Source organism: Stegostoma tigrinum, chromosome 4, assembly GCF_030684315.1.
Source record: "Stegostoma tigrinum isolate sSteTig4 chromosome 4, sSteTig4.hap1, whole genome shotgun sequence".
NCBI classification, from domain to species: domain Eukaryota; kingdom Metazoa; phylum Chordata; class Chondrichthyes; order Orectolobiformes; family Stegostomatidae; genus Stegostoma; species Stegostoma tigrinum.
The window spans coordinates 113507000-113529632 of record NC_081357.1 but is presented as its reverse complement, the minus strand read 5'-3'; the positions used below and the strand labels follow the sequence as shown (position 1 = coordinate 113529632).

The 22633-nt window shown below is 39.2% G+C and overlaps 1 protein-coding gene across 5 annotated transcripts in view; it reads right to left on the bottom strand.

Moving 5' to 3' along the window:
- Positions 1–270: 270 nt before the first annotated feature.
- The window catches only part of LOC125452793 (probable E3 ubiquitin-protein ligase RNF144A-A), an 82889-nt gene continuing 60526 nt past the window's right edge, over positions 271–22633 (bottom strand). For all 5 annotated transcript variants that reach the window (XM_048531650.2, XM_048531645.2, XM_048531646.2 and 2 more), the window contains 4 exons: positions 21186–21393; positions 18771–18921; positions 11923–12012; positions 271–7170 (listed from right to left, as the gene is read on the bottom strand). In XM_048531650.2, coding sequence (XP_048387607.1) covers positions 7039–7170; positions 11923–12012; positions 18771–18921; positions 21186–21393 — 581 coding nt within the window. In that variant the 3' untranslated portion in view covers positions 271–7038. The remainder of the gene's footprint in view (positions 7171–11922; positions 12013–18770; positions 18922–21185; positions 21394–22633) is intronic.

Genomic DNA, 22633 nt, shown 5'->3' with positions numbered 1-22633 from the left:
CAACATTGAAGATTACACTTGATTTACTGCAAAAAATCAAAAGCACTACAAAATATGCAGCTTTGGGATGGTTGAGGTTGAGAGATTCACTGAAATAGACTTTCATTATTTGTTCAGCTGCAGCTAAATGTAAGTGAAATATGACAAAGGCCTTGTTTCAGAACTGAGTGCAGCACTGTCTTGGTGTAGTGAAAACCCCTCCCAAAATACTTGGTTAAATCCACAAGGCAAAGGTATATCACTGAATTCAATTTTAGCAGCACAAAAGTATAATGAGTACTTGCATTCTTTTATTTTAGAAAATGAGATACCAATTATATATTTTTTAAATGCAGGAATACATTTAGTTATTTACCTACAAGTTTCTTCCATGCTTAGCAATACATAGAATGGAGATCACAAGATCTTCAAACATATGAGATTAGGCAAATACTCTGCATTAGCATTCTAGAGACTGTGCTAACATTAACGGTGTTCACAGAAATATTTTAAGGCATTAAGAACTGACCCTTACGGATTACATACTTAGATTACAAAACCAGAAAGAGAGACCGTGATTAAGTCACATGGAAATATTTTGGAAAGGAGGAAAAAGAAGCTGAAATTGTTTATACATTCCTTATTGTTAATATAAAAAGACAGTAAGACACACACTAAAAATTAACATTGTTTTGCAACATCTCAGTACTAAACGACAGGCCACAAATAAACCATTAAATATTCTCAAAACGAGCATAACTATTCAGCTACACTGATTATACAGAACTTAAAGAAATGAATAATGGGCAGTTTCAACAACGTTATGACCATGTTTTAAAAAAGTACTGAGGCTAAGTGATGTGGTTTGTCACAGACAACCTTCGTATTTAGAGATATTTTACCGAAAGCAATATTTATATTAGATTGTAAACAAAAAAATTTCCATGGCAAAACAATATTGTTTATTACCTATGTGTACAGAAAATACATTTACCATAAGGACCAAAAGAATATCAACCATGTCAGAAATTTATTTTTGAGGCAATCGTATAATTAAGTACTTGGAGAGAGAGAAGGGGACATGCAGTATTGCTGATAAACTCAGATGAAGTAGACCGGCTGAACTAAATGGCCTGCTTCTGTTCTGCAAATTGTATGTCAGAAATAGGGGACACAATTTCCAACATCATGTGTTCCTTTCAAGATAGGGCTTTTCAAGAGTAAATGCACACAGGTTTTTGAGATCCTGTTCAAGAGTCTCCAATAGGGTCCTACGGTTCTCATGGCACAGTGGTAGCTACAGCGGCCCCTATCTCTGAGCCTGGAGGCATGGATTTAAGTCCCACTTGCTCCAGAGGTATGTAATACCATCACTGAACAGGCTAATTAGAAGAATTTCCAATAGGTTCCTATTTTGGGTGAAAATTATCTCAAATTCTAAAGACTTTAAAAATTATAGTAGTCAGGGAAACATATCAGGGTAGATGAAATGAATCTTCTAGTTTATGTGGCATGGAATGGCAACTCTAGAGTAATATTTTCTTCATTCATGTAACAGATAAAGGTGATTATTTTCTCCAGTGCAGAATGGAGATAAATCAAGACCATCACACTGACTTTGAAGTGATGACAGAATGGAAAAGTGGGGTCTGGGAATTTTCTGAAGCCCACTTTCTTCATGCCCACCCTTACAATTGCAGATTTTCAGACTGACAATATTTTGACAGGCAGTAATTCAAACATTTCACTGTGATTTCCAATCTGGAGGCATTTACTCAAAGTTGACTTTCCGAGTTTTTTTTGGTTTGCAAAAAAGATAGTTTTTCCTAGCACAGGAAAAGAACTAATGCTTACAATGCTGCTGTCTAAACCAAGCCAGCCATTTGTACACACTTTTTCTCCAATTTTTTTGTTGTGTTTTGAGTTTTATGATCTGACATTTAGAAAAGTGCTGTGCTTAGTAGGTTTCGTTCCTGGCAGATGACCTAGCTAAGATATGTTAAGTTTCAGCAACTTCCAATTGATACAAATTAATTGGAATATGAATTGAAATTTTATGTGGCTCCAAAGTTTTATGGCATGCGAGTATAAAATTCAGCAGGATGGGGAGGGTGTTTTTTTAGGGTGGGGGAGGTAGTTGATAACTCTAAAGGGTGAAATTGAACAAGTCTTGTCTCTTATTTGGGCATAAAACCAGGAAGGACGGATCTTCAGTTGTAAACTTTGTGGGAACGGTGGCAGTTGCCAAACTGGAACCCGGTGCTTTCCAGTTATAGAGACATACATCATGAAAACAGATCACTGAAGCTTTTGTGCTCCAGCCTCATATTTCGTTATCATGAAAACAGACCTTTTGGTCAAAACAGTCCACTCTACTCATGTTCCCAAAACAAACTAGTCCCATCTGCCAATGTTTGGCCCATTTTCCTCCAAGCTTTTCCTATTCATCAACTTATCCAAACGACTTTTAAACATTTTAGCTGTACCTGCATCTACCACTTGCTCTGGCAGTTCATTCACACGCGAACCACTCCCTGTGCAATAAGGTAACAAAGTGTGGGGCTGGATGAACACAGCAGGCCAAGCAGCATCTGAGGGGGCAGAAAAGCTGACGTATTGGGTCTAGACACTAGGTCCAAAACGTCAGCTTTTCTGCTCCTAAGATGCTGCTTGGCCTGTTGTGTTCATCCAGTTTTACACTTTGTTATCGCGGATTCTCCAGCATCAGTAGTTCCTCTTATCTCTGTGTAATAAGGTTGAAGCTTTCTGAATCCTTGTCCTCCCGCCCTAAAAATACGCTCCCCAGTTTTGAATTCCACACTGGAGAAAAGGCCCTTTATCATTCACCTTACCTATGCCCTCATGATGTTGTGAACCTAATGAGGTCACCCCTCAACTTCCTAAGTTTCAGTGAAAAAGGTCCTAGTCTACTTTTGTATCTCAAACTCTCCATTCCCAGCAACATCCGTCTTTTTTGAATCCTCTCCGGTTTAATAATATCCTTCCGATAACAGGGTGACTGGAATTTAATTTGGATAAATGTGAGGTGTGGCATTTCGGTAACACAAACAAGCACAGGGCTTACACAATTAATGGTAGGACCCTGGATAGTGTTGCAGAACAGAGACACCTAGTGGTACATAATTCTTTGAAAGTTGTGTCACAGGGTAGACAGGGTGCTTAAGAAGGCGCTTAGCATGCTTTCCTTCATCGCTCGAACCTTTGTGTGTAGGAGCTGGGACGCCATGTTGAGGTTGTCTGGGATGTCGGTGAGTCCTGTGGCATACTCTGCTGTGCTCTTCATTCACCCGAACAGTAGTTCCGGCTCTGATTATGGAAATTGAGTTCTCAACATTGGACCCCATCGTAAGTATGGTAATCGAATTCATAGGTTAAAATCCCCATACATGGTTCATATAGCTGTTCCACATTGTCAATGATCTAAGCACGGCTTGACTAAAGGTCTCCATCAGGTTTCCATTGCTTTCCAATTTCATAAAAATGGAGGCATGCGTTTGGATAACACCACCCATTCCACATTAGGATCTGGCACAAGCTGAATTTCTCCTTAAAATTTGTGATCTTTAGCATTACACAATCCTGTTCCTTTAATAAATTACCTTCTTGCTTCTCCAATTAAGCGTTGCAACTTATTATTATTGCAATGTTTAATCATGATGTGAGATGGTAATCACAATTGTTGTGTAAAGAGGGTTCATAAAGAATACTGAGTTACAGTGGGGGTTGTAGTGCCATTAGTACTTTTAGGCCAAACAAATTATTTTCAAAAATCTGGTTTGCAAGATATTGATTTCTGCAATTCTACCTTGATACAGAGAGAGAGAGGGATTAAAAATTAGGCAGTCTTTTTTAAAGATTATTACAATGTTTCTCAGGAATCTGTGGAAGGGAATAAGATCCCTCAATATAAATACAAACAGCTTCAAGGTTGGTTCAAACTATAATCCTTGTTAGATTTAATTTGCGAATTTAAAACAGTCTTTCTTAACTTGGTTGGTTTAAATTAGGAGGTTTGCACCGAGTCTTGGTAAAGGATTTACAGTGGAAGTAGATGGTCCACCCTGAGAAGCAGATAACGAGTGAACCTCACAGCCACATCACACTGTGGGTGGGCTAAATTACTGCAGAGCTGTTCCTCCAGGAGAGAAACTCCCACCCTCTGAATCGGAGTGGCAGCTCTGATGGTGGCAGCAGCTGCCAGGGCTGCAACCTGTCCCATCAAGGCAGTGCAATGTAACCCCTACCCAGGTAAATTCAGGGGGATTTGGTGGGGAGAGTTTGACCACCTTGGAAGATTGGAAGGGTGGATATTAAAGTCCGTGTGGGAGGAAGGAAGTGGCACTATCTTCTGAGGGGGTTGGGGGAAGGAGTGTGGTGCCCTTGATATATACATCCTTCCTTCCTGGCATTTGACAAACTTCTTTAAAGAAAAATGGGTTACTCACTCCCACCTTCCTGCCAATCAGCCCCATGACCATTTGGGCAGGGTATTTAGGGTGATATTGGGGTCAAATGAACGTAACTCTCATTTATTTACTTACAGGGGCTGGTTGCTGATTTTGTCATGTGCCCGCCCTCCCATAGTATGAGGGTGAGCTCACAGCCTGATGGAAAGGTGCAAGGGTGGGGTGCAGCGGGGTGGCACCCTCTTTATTTCACAATTGGCAGTGGCATATAACATTTGGCCCCTTTATAGAATAATCACACTAGGTAGTTTCTTTAGAGGGAAGAATCAGAAAAAGATATAAGAATACAAATACGTAATGTAACACAACAGGCTTGATCATTACCTGTATTCTGCTTGCAAAACTAACGACTGAAGTATGTACTTTGTGTCACTGTAATTCTTGACAATCTTTTACCATTTGGCATCAAAGGCCAAGTCATGGTCCACTGTAGCATTGTTGCATCTTGGGATAAATAAACCGGAACAAAGTGAAAATCCATTCAATCCCTGGGAATGCAATAAATTGATCGGATTCTGTGATGAAGTGAAGGCAGTCTTTGTGACATATGGAGTCAAGGCTCACCTGCTGGAGAAGTCAATGATACTGAACCTACCCAAAATATAATAAGGTGCAGGCAAGTAAAAAAGTAACAAATGCTCTTCGCAATGTTAACTTGCTTTGTGCACACTTCTGGATGATAATTTGAACATTACTAAGTAAGAATTATTTTGCAGAATTATTTTGACAGGAGGTGATGACAAGCTTTAAAGCCAGATGTCATTGAAGACTTTTGAATATTCATTCCATTTCATATTTCAACTCTATTTTGCTATTCCCCCTCACCTCCTCCATCACATATGCTGCTCATCATTACCTGATGCTGTGCTTAATTGACATTTCCACACAAATTAACTGCTTGATAACAAGTAAAACTAAGATTTAACCTGATCGAGAAAAAAAAGGCACATACACATGTAGCCCACTGCACTTCAGGTACCTAATAAAAACAAAGGGCTTTGACCTCTTTCTTGCTGGTGACTGTAAATGATATCCCTACACAAATCATTACAGAGAGTATTTTTGGCCATTATAATAAAATGGCTTGCAATGTGGAGACAGACAACATATAGATATCACAATGAGCTGTTAGGATAGAGAGAAGTTGACAGCGAATAATTGGTTGATAATAACACCAAGCTCAGTGGTTTGATTTTGCTCTTCGATTTGATTTTTATTTTGTAACATACTTATTGTCAATTCTTCTACGTCAGAAGATTTGGTTCGTTCAAAACTGATGGTGAGCCATTGGGAATCTTGTCCATGTTACTCCCCTTCCCTTTATTTTCTTCTCCCACTTACTGGTCACTCCTCCATCTCATGCCCACCGACAAATTGGTAAATTACAAGAACCGGATCAGGAAAGATGCTCAAAATCATTGGATGAAACCATTAAGGCAATGATTTGGAGTGAGAGCAAATGTAACAAAAGTTACAGATGCTACCCTTTACGCTGAAGTGCATCTCTGACATCTACACTATCAACTGAGACCACACGTTAAGACATATACCGCGTTGGCAGCAGAGATGCCAAATCCTACACACATCTTGAGAAAATAGCTTCAAATTATGGCCTTAATTGGCTGCCTGCCCCATTGACTGAGCTACTCATCCTATTCCCATCTCCTTCCTACAAAATTCCTCCAACGGCAGGAAGGCCTTGGGAAGGTGATCTGACATGTTCTTCCCCACTTTCCATGACATTTGCCGTGAAACATATTTCTATAGTACCAGGAAACTTCAGCCTTTTATTGCAGGTAACTGTTAAGAGTCAGTGCACCTTTACACATTTAGCAACTTAAAAACAGAAACATAAAAAGACAGAGATACTAGAAACGGATTCAGATAAAAGGCATCTGTAAATGACCTAATAAGTATGAAATATTTAAATGCCTCATAAAATCAACAAAATGTCTTATGAAGGGTTTTTCTTTAGTAAAATTGACTACTGGTTTTTTACAGTCAGTAACGTGCGTGCTTTTTGCAATAAAAGAATGAACTTATTTTGATAAATAGATAACCTATGATGACATGACCTGTTACAACCATCTATTCTGACAGGACGGTCTGAAATATTGGTGTGCCTATTGTCTGTACAAAATCTGAAGCATCTGTTGTGCATTTTCTGTTAAATAAAACATTGCAAATTTTTTTTCTTCATGTAACCTTATACGTTTTGTAGTTAAGTGAACAGCAGCACATTGCTACGGATATTGCTTTTTTGAAACCATTTAAACGAGAACTTTTCTAAGCTTACCAAATATATTCCAGAGCCTTCGTGCAGAGTACTATGTTTCTGTTCATTTACTATGAATAAATTGTTGTCTGGAAAACCGGATTTCACCTCTTCCAAACTTTTGCGTTTTGATTCACTGCACTCTCGGACTCTGGAGTGTGATTTAAATGGTGGAAATCAGGAAAGCAAATTCTGGCACTGGGATATATGATGGGCTAAAATAAGACAGTTTAAAACTGCAGTTAAAACAGAAAAAACGTTCATTAAATAACTTTGCCCCGTTTCTGAGCACCGGGTCTATGTAGGTAAAGGATCATCATCCCCTTTGTTACATTTGCACTTGCAGCAGAGGACAAATGGTGTGGCCAGCAGGAGGAAAGGTGATGCCACCAACAGCAAAAGGCCAAAGCCTGCAAATATTCCAACTACCTAAACAGGAAAAGAAGATAAAACATGATTATTACAGCACGTAATAATGGATAAAACTAGAACACTTCCCTTCAACAAAAGGTGACAGATCAATAACAATCTTACGATATATAATGGAGAAAAAGATTCCTTTATTGTCTGCATGATGCATAAATGTAATCAGTTATAACAAATATAAATTGAGAGAATTGACCATGACCATTAACCAAGTGTTAACACTATGGGGGACTTTACAGACAAATATATGGGTGATGTGGTAAAAATCAATGGGAAATCTTCCTGCGAATTATCACATCAGAATAGTTCTGATTTTAGTAACTGACACAAACCTTTTCCACATTGTTCCAACTTCAGAATAAAGAGCTTAATTTCTGATTTAAGTGGAAAGTAATTTCATAAGGAAACAAAAGTAACCTGCCGTTCAACAGACCTCAAACCTATACACTCCTGAAATTGCATCAGAAAGCTGTCTAAATTCTGCCAGAACCAGAGTTGGTTTTTTTTCAAATTCTGTGTACAATTAAACTAGCCAGGGTTACTGTTACATTCAAAGTTAGATGCTGCAAAAGTAAAATAAATTTTGAATAGAACAGATAAACATTCAGATTCTAATGACAAACTTCATAAGGAAACTCTGATGTTGTGAGGTGTGGTGTCTCAGTAAAAAGTAAATGTATAGCTGCCACAGCCTTAGTGGACCATAAGACTCTTGTCTCAGTCGAAAGAAACAACTGGCAATGGTTTAAGCAGATGGTCACCACACCTCAGGCAAGGAGCGAGGTCGAGAAGCAGAGTTCCTAATGGTAGCTGCAGCCAGTGTGGGAATTGACACCATACTATTAGTCTATTTTGCATTGTGAACTAGCCTTCCAGCTGGCTGAGCTAACCAATGTTGCAGTTCGTCATGAATTTTCAGTTGATCTGACAAAAACTGGACACACTACTTAAAAGGTTACCGAAAATCACGTGACCTCTGGCAACTGAACTATAGGTAATCCAAAACCTTCAACAAAAAAAAATTAAACAGACACTCAGAGCTAACCAGGGTTTCAAAGCTCTCTTTGGTTGAGGATGAACCAACACAGTAGGATTACAGAATTTCCACCACGCATATCTATTTCATTCTGGACAAAAGATCACATTGAAATGTAATTTCTGGCAGGCGGAAGAGAATGAATACTGATTAACCTTCAAGGAACAGAACCACAAACCCTGCAGTCACAATTACTTTGTTAAGCTCCTTTATTAGATCTATTCCAACAACTACTTGTTTACTTCAATCATTCCACAGTACAATGATGGGTCTGAATCTCAAAAAAATGATAACAACGCAAGATGTTGTAATCAACACACATATCATTTGGAATAGGATTTCAAAGTTGTAAATGTCATATGAGGAGGAAGGCAAGTTATTATCTTTTGTTTTCAAATGAGTTATAAGCTGCTTTGCAGTTAAAGCTTCAACAAACTAGCTGCAAGTAGTTCAAGCAGCCAAGATACTGAACAGCTATGGCTTGTAAGAAAATCCCGATAGAGAAAAGGACTTTCCACAACCTGTTCAAACTCCAAGGTCGTTGGAGAAATAACCTTCTGGAAATCAGGCTCCAATAAACCGCTCAAGCTGCTGAGAATCTTTCGTTTCCTAAGATGCTCACTTCATCTTTAAAGCATGAACACCATTTAAGAAACCAGGCCTGACACATGAACACTCGAGATTGTAAACCGGAGACTGAGTTAACCATAATTTCATCAAAGCGTACAATTTTAGTTGATAACCAATCTTTGCGTGTATGTCAGCATGCGTGTGAGGACAAGTGTGTAAGATGTTGAGTTTTAAATTCAGGACAAGTGTGTCAGAATAAATAACACACTTTGTTTTATATTTGCAAAAGCCTGCTGCCATTTTGGAATTCACACTTACAGGGTATGAAAAGGCACACTTCTTACAAACAAAACACACTTATTACACTCCGTACAGAGACCCCAAATTCTGTCCAAGAATATCTGTAGGACTTCACTGTATTCTTTTGCCTAGAAGATGCTGTCAAAAGTAGAAACAAAATCCACTGTACCAAGAAACCTGTTTGGGAATAACTATGATCCAGAATACTAGAGTGCAGAGGTTATGATGATCTGATATAGGACACTGGTTAGACTTCAACTGGAGTATTCTGTGCAGGTCTGGTGACACTTCAGGAAGGAAGTGAACACAGAAGACATTTACGAGGATGGTATCAGGGAACGAGAAGTCTCCATTACGCAGACAGATTGCAGAGGCTGGGACTGTTTTCAATGGAGAGGAGAAGGTTAAAGAGGATTTGATAGAAGTTTTTGAAATCATGGGAGGTTTGGATAGACTATACAGGGAGGAACTGTTCCTGCACAGAAAAGGATCCAGATTGGGATGGCATAGATTCAAAGTGATTATGAAAAGAAGATATTGCAAATATGAGAAAAAAGAAATTTCATGCAAAAAGGGGTTTGGGTCTGGAATGCAGTTTAGGAAGTATGGTGGAAGCAGGTTCAATTGAGATACTGAAGATGGCATTTGATGATTATTTAAATAGAAATAGGGTATGGGATTATGGCAAAATGGTGGGAGCATGGCACTATGTTAAGGTTATTTGGTGCAGACATAATGGGCTCAACAGTCTCCTTCTGCAATGTAACAACTCTGGTTTACTGCAGCGTTACATTTTCAAGCCTAATTAACACAACAGTAGTAATAGTGAGTAGAAAGCACTAAAACAGAGCTAAATCCCAATTTGGATTCAATTAGCCACGAAGCACAGACATTGAACTTAACAGCATCTGATATGCTTGGTACAGAGGCATCATTGTTTACTAATCATATAGTCATGAATTTACAGATTTATCATCTAATTGATTATAGAGGCTGAAACTTAAAATTACATATTTCCTCAGAAAGAGCCAAACTGTTTGCATATTAGTATTCTTTTCAAGAAGTCATGCATGACCTTAGTGCAACAGTTTTACTGCCCAATAACATCCAAGGTTAGAGAAATGTGGCGGAACATTTATTTTCATTGTACAGAATTCCTTTGTCTAGCATCCTCCCAAATATAATGAAAAAATGAATTTAAGAATAAAGCCTCCTATCTCATGGGAAGTTTTCATAGTTTGCTACTACGGAATTCATCATTTTGTTCTCTCCTCTGTAGCCGTTGTCCAATAGGATGAGTATTAGTGAGCTGTTCTACATTTAACCCTACAAAAGCAATATGCTTCCAGCTTATATACACCAATCAGAAAGTACAGATATTGATGAAAACAACAGTACCCTAACAATGTACACAGCTTTTGTTTTCTCTCACTAAAACTGTAGGATGAGAAATAATATGTATTGTGTCTGCATCAGTGTTTCTGTATCTTGCTGGTAGCTCTGTAGCTCGGTCACAGGACTCATTAAAAAAAAATTCCAAAGAAAGAGAAGCCGAAAATGAAATGCTGAGTATTTCTACCTGATTACAGTCATTTTACCATTCTCCTATATTACCTGGGTTTTGATTTCTTTGGGAAGGAGACAGAAATAGGAGGACAGTCATTTACGGTGAAATTGTTGCCTGTTACACCTACAGTTCTTGAGTTATTTTTTACCAGTGGTTCTTGCAAATGCTACTGGCAGGAAAAGGCAATAATAAGCTGATGAGCTTCAATGCTGGTGAAGTGTGAAACTGGCAAGTGTTCAGAAAAGATTTAGAAGGTTGGAGCTATGAGGAAAGGCTGAATAGATCATAGAATCCTTATAGTGCGGAAACAGGCTATTCAGCCCAACAAGTTCACACTGCCCCCCCCCCCTCAAAGAGCATCCCATCCAGACTCTCTTCCCCACCCCTACATTTCCCATATTTAACCCACCTAACCTGAACATCCCTGGGCACTATGGGCAATTTAGCATGGCCAATCCACCTAGCCTGCACATCTTTGGACTGTGGGAGGAAACCAGAGCACCCAGAGGAAACCCACACAGACACAGGGAGAATGTGCAAACTCCACACAGTCACCCAAGGCTGGAAACGACCCCAGGCCCCTGTTGCTATGAAGCAGCAGTGCTAACCACTGTGCCACCATGCCACGCTAAATAGTCCCAGACCCTAGGCAGAGGAGTGGCAGAAGTGGACAAGTGACCTTATAGAAGTTCATAAAATCATGAGCGGCATGGAAACAGTGAATAACCAAGGTCTTTTCCCCAGGTACAGGAGTCCAAGACACTAGAGGACATTGGTTTAAGGTAAGAGGGCAAGGATGTGAAAGAGCCAAAGAGGGACCTTTTGCACACAGAGTCTGGTGTGTGTATGGAGTGAGCTGCCAGATGAAATGGTGGAGACTGGTAGAATTACAACATTTAAAAGGCATCTAGATGGTTAACGAATAGGATGGGTTTAGAGGGATATGGGCCAAATGCTGACAAATGGGACTAGATTAATTTAGGATGTCTGGTCTGCATGGGCCAGTCGGACCGAAGGGTCTGTTTCTGTGCTGTACAACTATATGACTCTTTTTTGAGCCCAAACTTGCAAACTAAACGTACCACCCATTTACTGAGATTGTGCAGCAGAGATATCAGAAGTAAGTCAGATACTGAAATCTGTCCAGAATCAACATAAAAACTTTTCATGCAGTTAAAAGCTGCTCCCACTTTGATCAGGATTTACATGATCATTGACACCACTAGATAATGAGGAAATCTATCTTGTGTACTGTGATAGAGACAGAACTTTTTCTACTCACCTGGGTTCTGTGCCAAATGACAGAGGCGCGAGTGTGACCAAGTTTGTTGCGGCAAGGTCCTTTGTCATAATGAATTAATAGAAAGTCATCCTGATTTAAAGGGAATAATTTCAAGATATTAACATTGTAATCCAGTCAAAATACACTTAACCTTCTTTTTAAAAGGGTCATTGAAAAGATAGGTTTTCATTCTCCAAATTAATTCCTCAAAAATTTAGATAGGAAATACTATCCCATCCAAGAAAGGAAACAGAAAGTTTAATCTCATTGGATAAATACAATAGATTTTTTTTTATTTACAAAAACAAGTCCCATGTGACTGTCCCTTCAACGATTTTATTTTAAATGATCACACTTACTGGCTGCTTCTTTTTTTCCCATTTGCTGCTGAGAATTTGCTAAAGCATAACAACCATTTACTAGGGACAAGTAATGGGAAAAAGGTTCCCCAAGAGGCAACTGTAGACTGTCAAAAATATGAAAGCAACTTCTCTTTGCTGCAAAGTGGATCCTCTGTGGAAGCTTTATTTGTGCAGAGTATCATTACAGCACATCTCAGTCAATTCACTGATAAACCACTAGCCCAAAAAGCCTCAGGTCAGTGCTAAATGTTAAAAAGGCGAATGGAATTTTGTCTGTCATTGCTCGAGGGATGGAGTTTAAAAACAGGGAGGCTACGCTGCAACTGTATAGGGTCCTGGTGAGGCTATACCTGGAGTACTGTGTGCAGTTTTGGTCTCCTTACTTGAGAAGGGATATACTAGCACTGAGTTGGGGCACAGGATATTCACCTGGTTGATTCCAGAGTTGAGAGGGTTGGATTATGAGGAGAGACAGAGTAGGCTGGGATTATATTCACTGGAATTCAGAAGAATGAGGGGAGATCTTAGAGAAACATACAAGACTATGAAGGGAATAGATAAGGTGGAGGCAGGGAGGTTGTTTCCACTAACAGGTGAAACTCAGACTAGAGGGCATCACCTCAAAATAAAGGGAAGCAGATGTAGGACTGAAGTCAGGAGGAACTTCTTCACCCAAAGGGTTGTGAATCTATGGAATTCCCTGCTCAGTGAAGCAGTTGAAGCTACCTCGCTGAAGGTGTTTAAGGCAAGGCTAGATAAATTTTTGAACAGTAAAGGAATTAAGGGTTACAATGAGTGGGCAGGTAAGTGGAGCTGAGTCTCAAAAAGATCAGTCACGATCTTACTGAATGGCGGGGCAGGCTTGAGAGGCCAGATGGCCTACTCCTGCTCCTAGTTCTTATGTTCTAAAGCAGAGTCCCCTTAACTGGAGATGTAGTTGTAAGCCATGCAAACCAGGAAGGCCTGTTGTTAAATCCCTGGTTTGTACTTCAATTCACCAATCTTTCCCAAGGTGGCAGAACTGACAAATGAAAAAAGACTGGATTGACTGGGCTTGTACTCGCTGGAATCTGGAAGAATGAGAGGGGATCTCATAGAAACATATGAAATCCTGATGGGACGGGACAGGCTAGATGTGGGAAGAATGTTCCCAATATCGGGGGTGTCCAGAACTAGGGATCACAGACCAACAATAAGGGGTAAGCCATTCAGGGCTGGGATGAGGAAGAATTTCTTCACACAGAGAGTTGTGAGCCTGTAGAATTCTCTATCACAGAAACCAGTTGGGGCCAGTTTATTAGATATATTCAAGAAGGAACTAGACGTGACTCTTGTGGCTAAAGGGATCAAGGGGTATAGGAGAGAAAGTGGGAGTGGGGATACTGAGATTGCACGATCAGCCATGATCATATTGAATGGTGGTGCTCAGAGGACCAAATGACCTACTCCTGCACCCATTTTCTATGTTTCCAAGACACACATTAGTAACTACACCATCCCCAACCTTGCTCTATCCTCTTGGAGGCAGGAACAGAAGAAAACCAGGACCGACTCTCACTCTCTTGACTGCTTTCATTTGCTGGAGGATGTGGCCTGCGTGGTCATTGTGATAGAGGTCTGCTTGTGGTATCAGCATAATATAAGCAAAATTCAACGAACCATTGTAAGATGTCAAGGAATTCTTAATGTATGAAACTCAAGCTTCAAACCACTTGCATTTACAAAACTTATCACAACCACACTGTGAACGTGAATCTCATCCAAACACCCTTGTTCTTTAAACTGCACTCATCTTGCACAGGTGCATATTGGCATGTTTTAAAATAGCTTAATACATTAAAAAAAACTACAAAGAAAAAGATTAGTGTACACAAACAAAACTAGCAATTGGTTTTATAGTTCTTTCTTTTAAAACATAATTCAGTCATTTTAAATCAGGTTATTTTTAGCTGGGACATTGGACATTCTTATGAAAGTAATTAGTTCTGCTGATAACTTGTTTTCAGCCTTATTAATAAAACTTCAGCATATTACCATTCTCACATATGTTTAAGAAATACTGCTCAATGGAAAGAAAGGAAAATTAAATAATATATTTTATTATGCTGCAAAAAATATACTGGATTATTGAAGATTTTACTTTTAGTAAATTAATTTTCATTAGAAATTTGACCTGTACATTGCTCAAATCAATTTTGAGCACATTTTGAGTTAATTTTCTCAAATTGCTTTCAAAAGGAGAAACTCCAGCTCATCACATTCAGCTTTAGGATACTGCTGCATAATAGAAACTGCACTATTGGGTTCAGTGATTTACTTAAAACTGTTATGAGATTGACAATAATGACATGTGAATTAATTGAAAGACCAACTGAAATACTGAAAAGGTGAAAATTATTCATTCAAGACTTTTACCCAGAGGCACTGATTCAAAATTAATGAAAATGGTCTTTTGGTTGCTCCTTCTACAATGCTAACATCTTGTGGAATTTACAACTTGACCAAAAATACTCCTCTATAAAAAGAATAAAAATATAAAGTAGCAAATGTTGGAATGGCAATGAAGAAAAGGATTGATATAATCATATTTCTGGAGGCTTGATAAACAAAGTGCACTGCAATGTTCTAACTGCAGAAAGTGATGAAGGGAGAAGGAGAAGAAACATATGGAGGTCTTTAGAATCCAAACAAAACAGCTATAAAGATTTGGCAGATCACTAACACTTGACACTTCTTACAACCTGGAAAAATGTCTAATCATGTAGAAGGCCAGCTCTTAAAACACAGTGAACATTACAGTGCCCAAACAAGGGTTGCTTACGAATGATTCACTATTGTTTGAAAAGTATATCAAAATTATTGATCAGAACTTTAACCATCTATGAGTTTGTACTTGTTGTGTTTATGCACTGATACTGCAGTGCATTTATTGCATTATACCTTGACTGGATGATGAACTAGAATAGAGTTTATCAATGTCATTTGACCCAACACCAATTGGTGAGACTCAACTGGACGGTATATTGTGCCCTTAACTTAGCAGAACGTCCTAATGCGTTTCACAGGACAACATTTGGCAGAGATCATAACTATGTGAAAAGAAACTGTTACTAAAATATCAACAGAGATGCTTTTGAAGATCTGACTGATTTTACATAGTTATAGTGTGGAACTGAAGTGGAATAGAATAGAATAGATGATACAGTTTAACCTCCTAATATCTGTAACCTCAACTGTGAATAGATTTGTTTGGTGGTGGAGTGGGGTTAAACTTAAGTCCTTTTTTGGGTTTGTTGATAATTTATATAGTGTTAAGAGATGCGAAATTTGTCATAATTTCAGCATCTATTTCCAAATCTCACACCTTGAATACCAGTAATTGGCCTCAATTCCTGGCTAACCTCAGCAAAACACTCAATAAAAAGCAATGCCAATAAAATAAATGATCCATTCTCCTACATGTTGAATAGGACACAAGAACAAACAAGCAGAGAGTTATACAATTGTTACAGTGTAGAAGAGGCCATCAGAGAATTTGACTTAGGGCCAATTTCTTGCCTGTTCCCCTTGCACATTGATTCTACATTCAAAGCACAAACATCAGAATGCTTATTTTAAGATGATCGTAAAAACTGTATTTCACAAATAATAAGGTCATTGCTGAGTAATACTTGTTGTCCTGGTAATACCATTAAGATAACTGCAGGCTGGATGTAATTTCATTATCTTCCTTTGGTGGATGGCAGCATGTAACTAATAAACACATTTTGAAACTGCTTTTACAATATTCTATGCACAATTACCTCACTGTCTGGAAAGCAAGCTATTTATAACGGCTACATGTGGATTTTAAATAGCAGCGCAGATAACTTCCAGTCCCAGTGAAAAATGTGCAACGTCCATGACTCCTCCTATGTGAATGTACTAATGTTTGTGTTTCACACATTAACTATTTGTGTAACTCTGAATGTGGATCATTTATGACTGGGTAAATGAGCAAAATGCATTGGGCAGAGCAAATCCTAAACTTAAACCTTTCAACAATCAAAGCAGCACACATGAAATCATGGCGAAAATTGCACTGTATCGTGATGCAGTGAATTTTGAACTGCACGTAGAACATTTGCGTCAACGGAGTTCGTTGAAGTACATGACATTGTGTACGCATGTGGTCTGTGTAAGATCAAGCAACTTCGCATAGCTTATTAATAGTCTGCAAATTTTCTTTTTACATTTTCTGATTTCAAACTCTGCAATGGACCAAAGGACAGTATTAAATATAGAAAGGCTGTTGCTCAGAAGATTAAGTTGCCCTGTGATCTTTTTCAGCTCACTCTGGATGCAAGCAAGAGTCTAACGGTCTCTTGAATGATTCCAGAGTGTTGTTTTTTATTTGCCAACTGTAAATGATTTGGTGACCATTGATGGTACATTACTGCATTACAGGGGTCAATGTGTTTCTTACAAGCTACCTACAACTGTTATAAATGTCAATGACAGCTTCAATTTGCAGGTATCTAAACAGTGGAAGTACTGTGCACAATGAATGAGTCAAGATCACATGTTGGGCCACTCCATTTACTGCGAGCTAGTTCTACGGCCATAAGGAGAAAAGGTAAAAGGTACGTATTTTAGATCTATCTTTCAGAAAACCATGAAAAGACACAGCAATGTCTTTCTTTATTGGAAATAATAAAGTGTATTTAAGAAAAAAGATTTTTAAAAAAGTGTTTTTGGTTGATTAGGGAGCTGGGAGCAGGGAGAAGTAGATCATGTGACAGCTCCAAAAAGTTTGAACAGATGCCTTTGTATAGGGTTTTAACTCAAGCTGACATCAATTTGAAATGCATACTTTGGAAACGTTGCAGTGGCAAATGAAAAGGATACCATTTATGATCTCAGAACTTGTTAAAAAGTTAACTTTTAATCAATTTTCCCAAACTAATTCTATCATCAGACACAAGGCACTGCATCCTGCTTTTCAACAACAACAGGATTTGACACCTCAGTGCTGATGTCCACTAGCCTAAGTAGCATTATCACAAATATGCAGCCAACCAGCTGATCAGCTCCATGGTCGGTCAAGGAAATGGAAATTGGCAAAATTTTAGAAACCAGCGAACTGACCAAAAAGTTGATGAAAAGGGAAGGAAAAAGAAACAATTGAGAGAAACTAGTCAGGCACATAAAATTGAAGGTAAGATCTTCTACAAGTATTTAGAAAGTCAGTAGCACCGGGCATACTGAAAAATAAAAGGGTCAATTCTGGTGAAGCTACCACAGAGGACTACTCACATCTTGAGCATCATGGAATAGAGGTACGTGACCCAACACCAAAGTATCAGATCTAAGCTCTGCAGCTCTATGACATCTAATCATGAATGGGCAATTAAACAACCCACTGGAGAAGGAGACTCGACAGATATCCCCATTCTTAAATGACGGTGAAGTCTAGCTCAAAAGATGAAGTCAAAGTATCTTTAGCCAGAAGTACTGAGAAAACACTTCAAATTGGCCTCATCCTGATAGCCCTCAGTCTTCTTCACATTAGAAAACTCACCAGAAACGGAATGCAACCAAGGGGTTTATAACAGGGAAGAACTTCATGTAGTTAGTACTAACTGTGATAAAATATTGGAGAAAATTAAGGAACTAGAAGAACAAAAAATCCCGAGGATCTAACTGATCACATCCTAGGATTCTAAAAGAGATAGCTACTGAGACAGTGGATTCATGAGTTTTCAAAACTCCCCAGATTTTAAAACTGTCCAAGCAGTTTGGAAGCTAGCAAAGGAAACATCTCTACTTCTGAGACAGAGAGGAAAAGAAATGGAACAACAGGCCAATTACCCTGGCATCAGTCAAAGAAAATGCTGGAATTCATTATTAACAAAGTATCAACATTGCACTTAGAAAATCATTGCATAATCAGACAAAATCAATACGGTTTTACAAAAGGGAAATCACATTTGATGCATTTATTCAAGTTCTTTGAGGGTATAGCTAATTGAGTCAATAAACAGGAGCTAGTCGATGCAGTAGACTTGGATTTCCAAAAGACATTTAACAGAATGCCATATACAAGGCCAATATGCAAGATAAGGGCCCAGTGTGCTACTCGTCATGCATTAACAAACTGGAAGATTGATTAATAGACATAAGCCAGGAAGTGTAAATAAATGCGGCAGTTTCAAGTTGGCAGGCTGTAATTAGTGCAGTGACTCAAGGGTCATGGGGATATTTTCCCAGTTGAGGATACTATATTAATGTATATTGTTGTTGACAGGGTTGATTTTGCTAATTACATTGTTTACTGTGCCATCATTGCATTTAAAACAACTGCCGTTCCATCATGTGAACGCATTTTAAATGGTGATGATCTCCCTTTGGTAACACCTTAGATATAAATATGATCTGAAATGCTCCAGTGTGAACATCCATTTATTTCCTTGCTTTTGCTTTAAAACAAATGTTTATTTCACTTACATCAAGCGATTCCAGGCAGTACCAGCAAAAGGCATGCTTGCAGTTTTTACACATCATCTGTGCACATCCTTCGTCTCTTTCAATGTAGACTTTGCACTTTGGACAACGTTTGATTGGAACATCATCCTCCTCATCATTTTCAAAGAATGAGCTGGGTGGGAAACAAAACAACTATCTTGAAAAAAAATCTGGTACCACTATGTTAAGAAACAGTGCAAAGAAATGTACCACACACACCATTACTCAAAAGCCACACCAGGGTTTCTATTGAAGTAATGATCTTTCTTTACAACCTGCATTCCAACAGCCATCCATCAAAAACCCATAAAACACCGTATGTTTAATTTCGAAGGCATCTTGCATATTTTGGAGAGTTAAAATCCAACTAATCTAAGTGTTCAAAATATTGACACATACCTCTCATTACTCTGACTACAGCAGGTGTCTTATTTGTTTGAAAAATAAGTGATTTTAAAATTGGAAATAAGAGATAACACAGCGTGGAGCTGGATGAATGCAGCAGGCCAGGTAGCATCAGAGCAGCAGGAAAGCTGACGTTTTGAGTCGGGACCCTTCTTCAGTCCCTTTTTCTGAAGAAGGGTCCCGACCTGAAACGTCAGCTTTTCTGCTGCTCTGATGCTGCCTGGACTGCTGCGTTCATCCAGCTCCACACTGTGTTATCTCTGACTCAGCATCGGCAGTTCTTACTTTCTCTTTCAAAATTAGAATGTCTGTTCGCTCAGTTTTTATCGAGGTGAGGAGTTAAAAATCTAATCATCACCTTTTCACATGACCATCTATTTGCTGAAGTGGATGCAAAAAGGTCTCACTATGTTGTCTGAAGTGTTCTGGCCAACATTACTTCTTCCTTAACGAACACCACTATTAACTATTTAGGACTCTAGAATTCAACATTGAATTCAATAAGTTCAGAGTCTGATTCCATTCTTCCATGGTTTTTATCCAATCCTGTTATGACATGGCTCGCTCCTAGCATTGTCACACAGTCCTAGACCTATTATTTCATTAGATGGGTTGCATTCTGTACAGCTCACCCATTTTCTCCTACTCCCAGCTCTAAATTGTCACTTGTTCAGTTTTTCTTCTGTCCTGGCCTCCAAAATTTCCGGGTTTACCTATTCCTTTTCTATACCTCTGGGCGTTATCTCCACTTATCTTTTCAACTCTCCTTCTCTCTCTCTCCCCTCCCTTCCTGGCCCCTCTCCCCACCTCACCACCAAGTTCAGCTTCAGCATAAATACCACGGTTTCCTCTCGCTGCTAACGATGAATCACTGGACTCTAATCATTAATCCTGGTTTCTTCCCACAGGTGCTGCCAGGCCTGCAGCAATCTTCTAGCAATTTCTGTTTTTGTTTAATTGTTTATCTGGTCATTTATTCATGTTTTAAAAAATTGTATGCGACAAATTAGCGTGCTGCTGGCAAGGCCGGCATTTGTTGCCGATCTGTGGTTAACCTTGAGCTGACTGTCCTCTACAATGGCCTAGAGAGTCAAATAAGACACATTGTTGCTGTTCTGGAATCACTTACAGGCCAGATCAGGTAAGGACAGATTTCCTTTCCTGAAGGATATTAGTGAGCCAGATGAGTACTTAGAGCAATTGACAATTGTTATATCGTTGCTGTCAGACTTATAATTCCAGGGTTTTTGGAATTCAAGTTTCACCACTTGCAATGGTAGGATTAGAACTCATGTCTCCAGAAGTTTAGCTTGCATTTCTCGATTAGTAGTCCATTTACTATCAGTGCGACATTCATGATGTAACTTATTCTTTGTATAGCAACTTGAGTCATGCAGAAACTGTGATACAGCATTGGAGACATACAAGTCTTCTTTCTTTACTCAAGCAGTGCAACCTTCATTTCAGTGCAGGCTGCTACTGTTCCTGTTTAATCTTAAGAGTTTGAACTTGTGGGAACACTTAACATTCAACACCAGAAAGTAAAGCGCAGAACGTATAATGCTGCTGTTTCCACAACTGCTGCACTCAGAAACAGGCATTTGGGCTGTCGTGCCTTTGTTTAAGACATACTGCATCTCTAATGAGGGATCGCTGGGCAGAAACATTAACTTGATCTCTCTCTCTCGCTTCCTCTCTCTCTCTCCACCAACATTGTCAGCTCTGCTGAAAATTTCAGCATTTTCTGCTTTTAATCCCAATGTTGACTAACAGTTCCACTGCACTTACCAAATAATATGCCTGGTTGGAAGACCATCAATTAATGGCAGCCTTGTTTCCAGTTACTCTTACAAAGTTCAGAGTGGTACCAGGAATAATCCATTGTAGTTTTGAGGAACATCTTTAAAAAAAAAGGACTGTGGCATCACTCCTCCTTAATGCAACAGCCTTAACAGCAAAAGTAGAACCTGCTGCATTAAGCAAAAACAGTACCTTGATTCACCGGGAAGAAGTGAGCTAACAGGCAGGTTTTCTTGGCAAGCCTGCCCCGGATGCCAGTTTGCTTTGCAAAGGGAGCAAAACTCCAAGTTACAGGCTGCACACTGTACCAACTGGGGCTTCTGTAATTCCTCCTTCAGTTGGCAGACTGACTGGCAAGTGGAGGATGGGCACCAGGTTCGGCATGGATCCAAAAGTACTTCTGAAAAATGAATGGCTTTGTAAATGAGTTAGAAGCCCAAAATATGCCCCATGACAGACAGCTTCTAATAAGCTGATGTACCCACCTTCAAACTATACTGCAATCTTGTATTAGGACTAAGCAATAAGACGTTCAGTCCAAGCAAACAAACAAACAACTGTACTTACTAAGTGCCACATGAAAGTTCATTGCAAAAAACAGGATCACACACACACACTGTTAGGGGCAACATACTTGTATGGATAGAAGATCGATTGGCTGGCAGAAAACAAGCTTAGATAAATGCGTCTTTTTCTGATTGGCAGGATGTGACAAGTGGTTTCCCGCAGAGGTTACGCTAGGGCTTCAACTCTTTATAATTTATATCAAAGACCAAGGTGAGTGAAGTAAATTTACAGATGCAACACAGATAAACAAGAAGGCATGCTGTGAAGAGGATGAGGATGAAGATGGATATAGGTAGTTAAGGGAGCAGGCAAAAATCTGGCAGATGGAGCAGTGTTATGCCGGCCAATGTGAAGTACTTCATTTTGCCAGGCAACATTAAAAAACAGAGTATTCCTTAAACAGAGAATGAGTGCAGAATTCCAAGGTGCAGGGGGGGTTTAGGTATACTAGTCCAAGTCACAAGAAATTAGTATGCAGTTAAGCAAGTAATTAAGACTAATGCAATGCTGTACTTCATTATAACAGGATCATTACAAGGATATTATCACACTAAAAAGGGTACAGAGGAGATTTACTAGGATGTTGGCTGGATTGGAGTGCTCCAGTTATGAAGGGAGGCAAGATAGGCTGGGCCTGTTTTCTTTAGAGCAGAGAAGGCTTGGGTGGCGGAGGCGCGAGAACCTGATTTCAAATGTTCAAAGTGTTGAGGGGCATAGATAGGGTATACAGGGACAAACCTTTCCTCTTCGTCGAGGGGTAAAAAACTAAGAGCATAGTTTTAAGGTAAGCAACACGAGGTTTAGAGGAGATTTTAGGAAATTATTTTTCACCCAAATGAAGGTGGTCAGTATTTAGAACTCACTGTCTAAAAGGGTGGCTGAGGTGAGAATCCTCACAATATTTATGAAGTATTGAGATGAGCACTGATATGGGCCAAGTGCTGCAAAATTGGATCAGAATGGATAGATGCGGATACCCAGCACAGACACAACGGGCTGAATACCCTGGTTCTGTGTTGTAAAACTCTGACTCAAACCTAGCAGCCACAGTTCAAAAATTAAAGATTGCCATT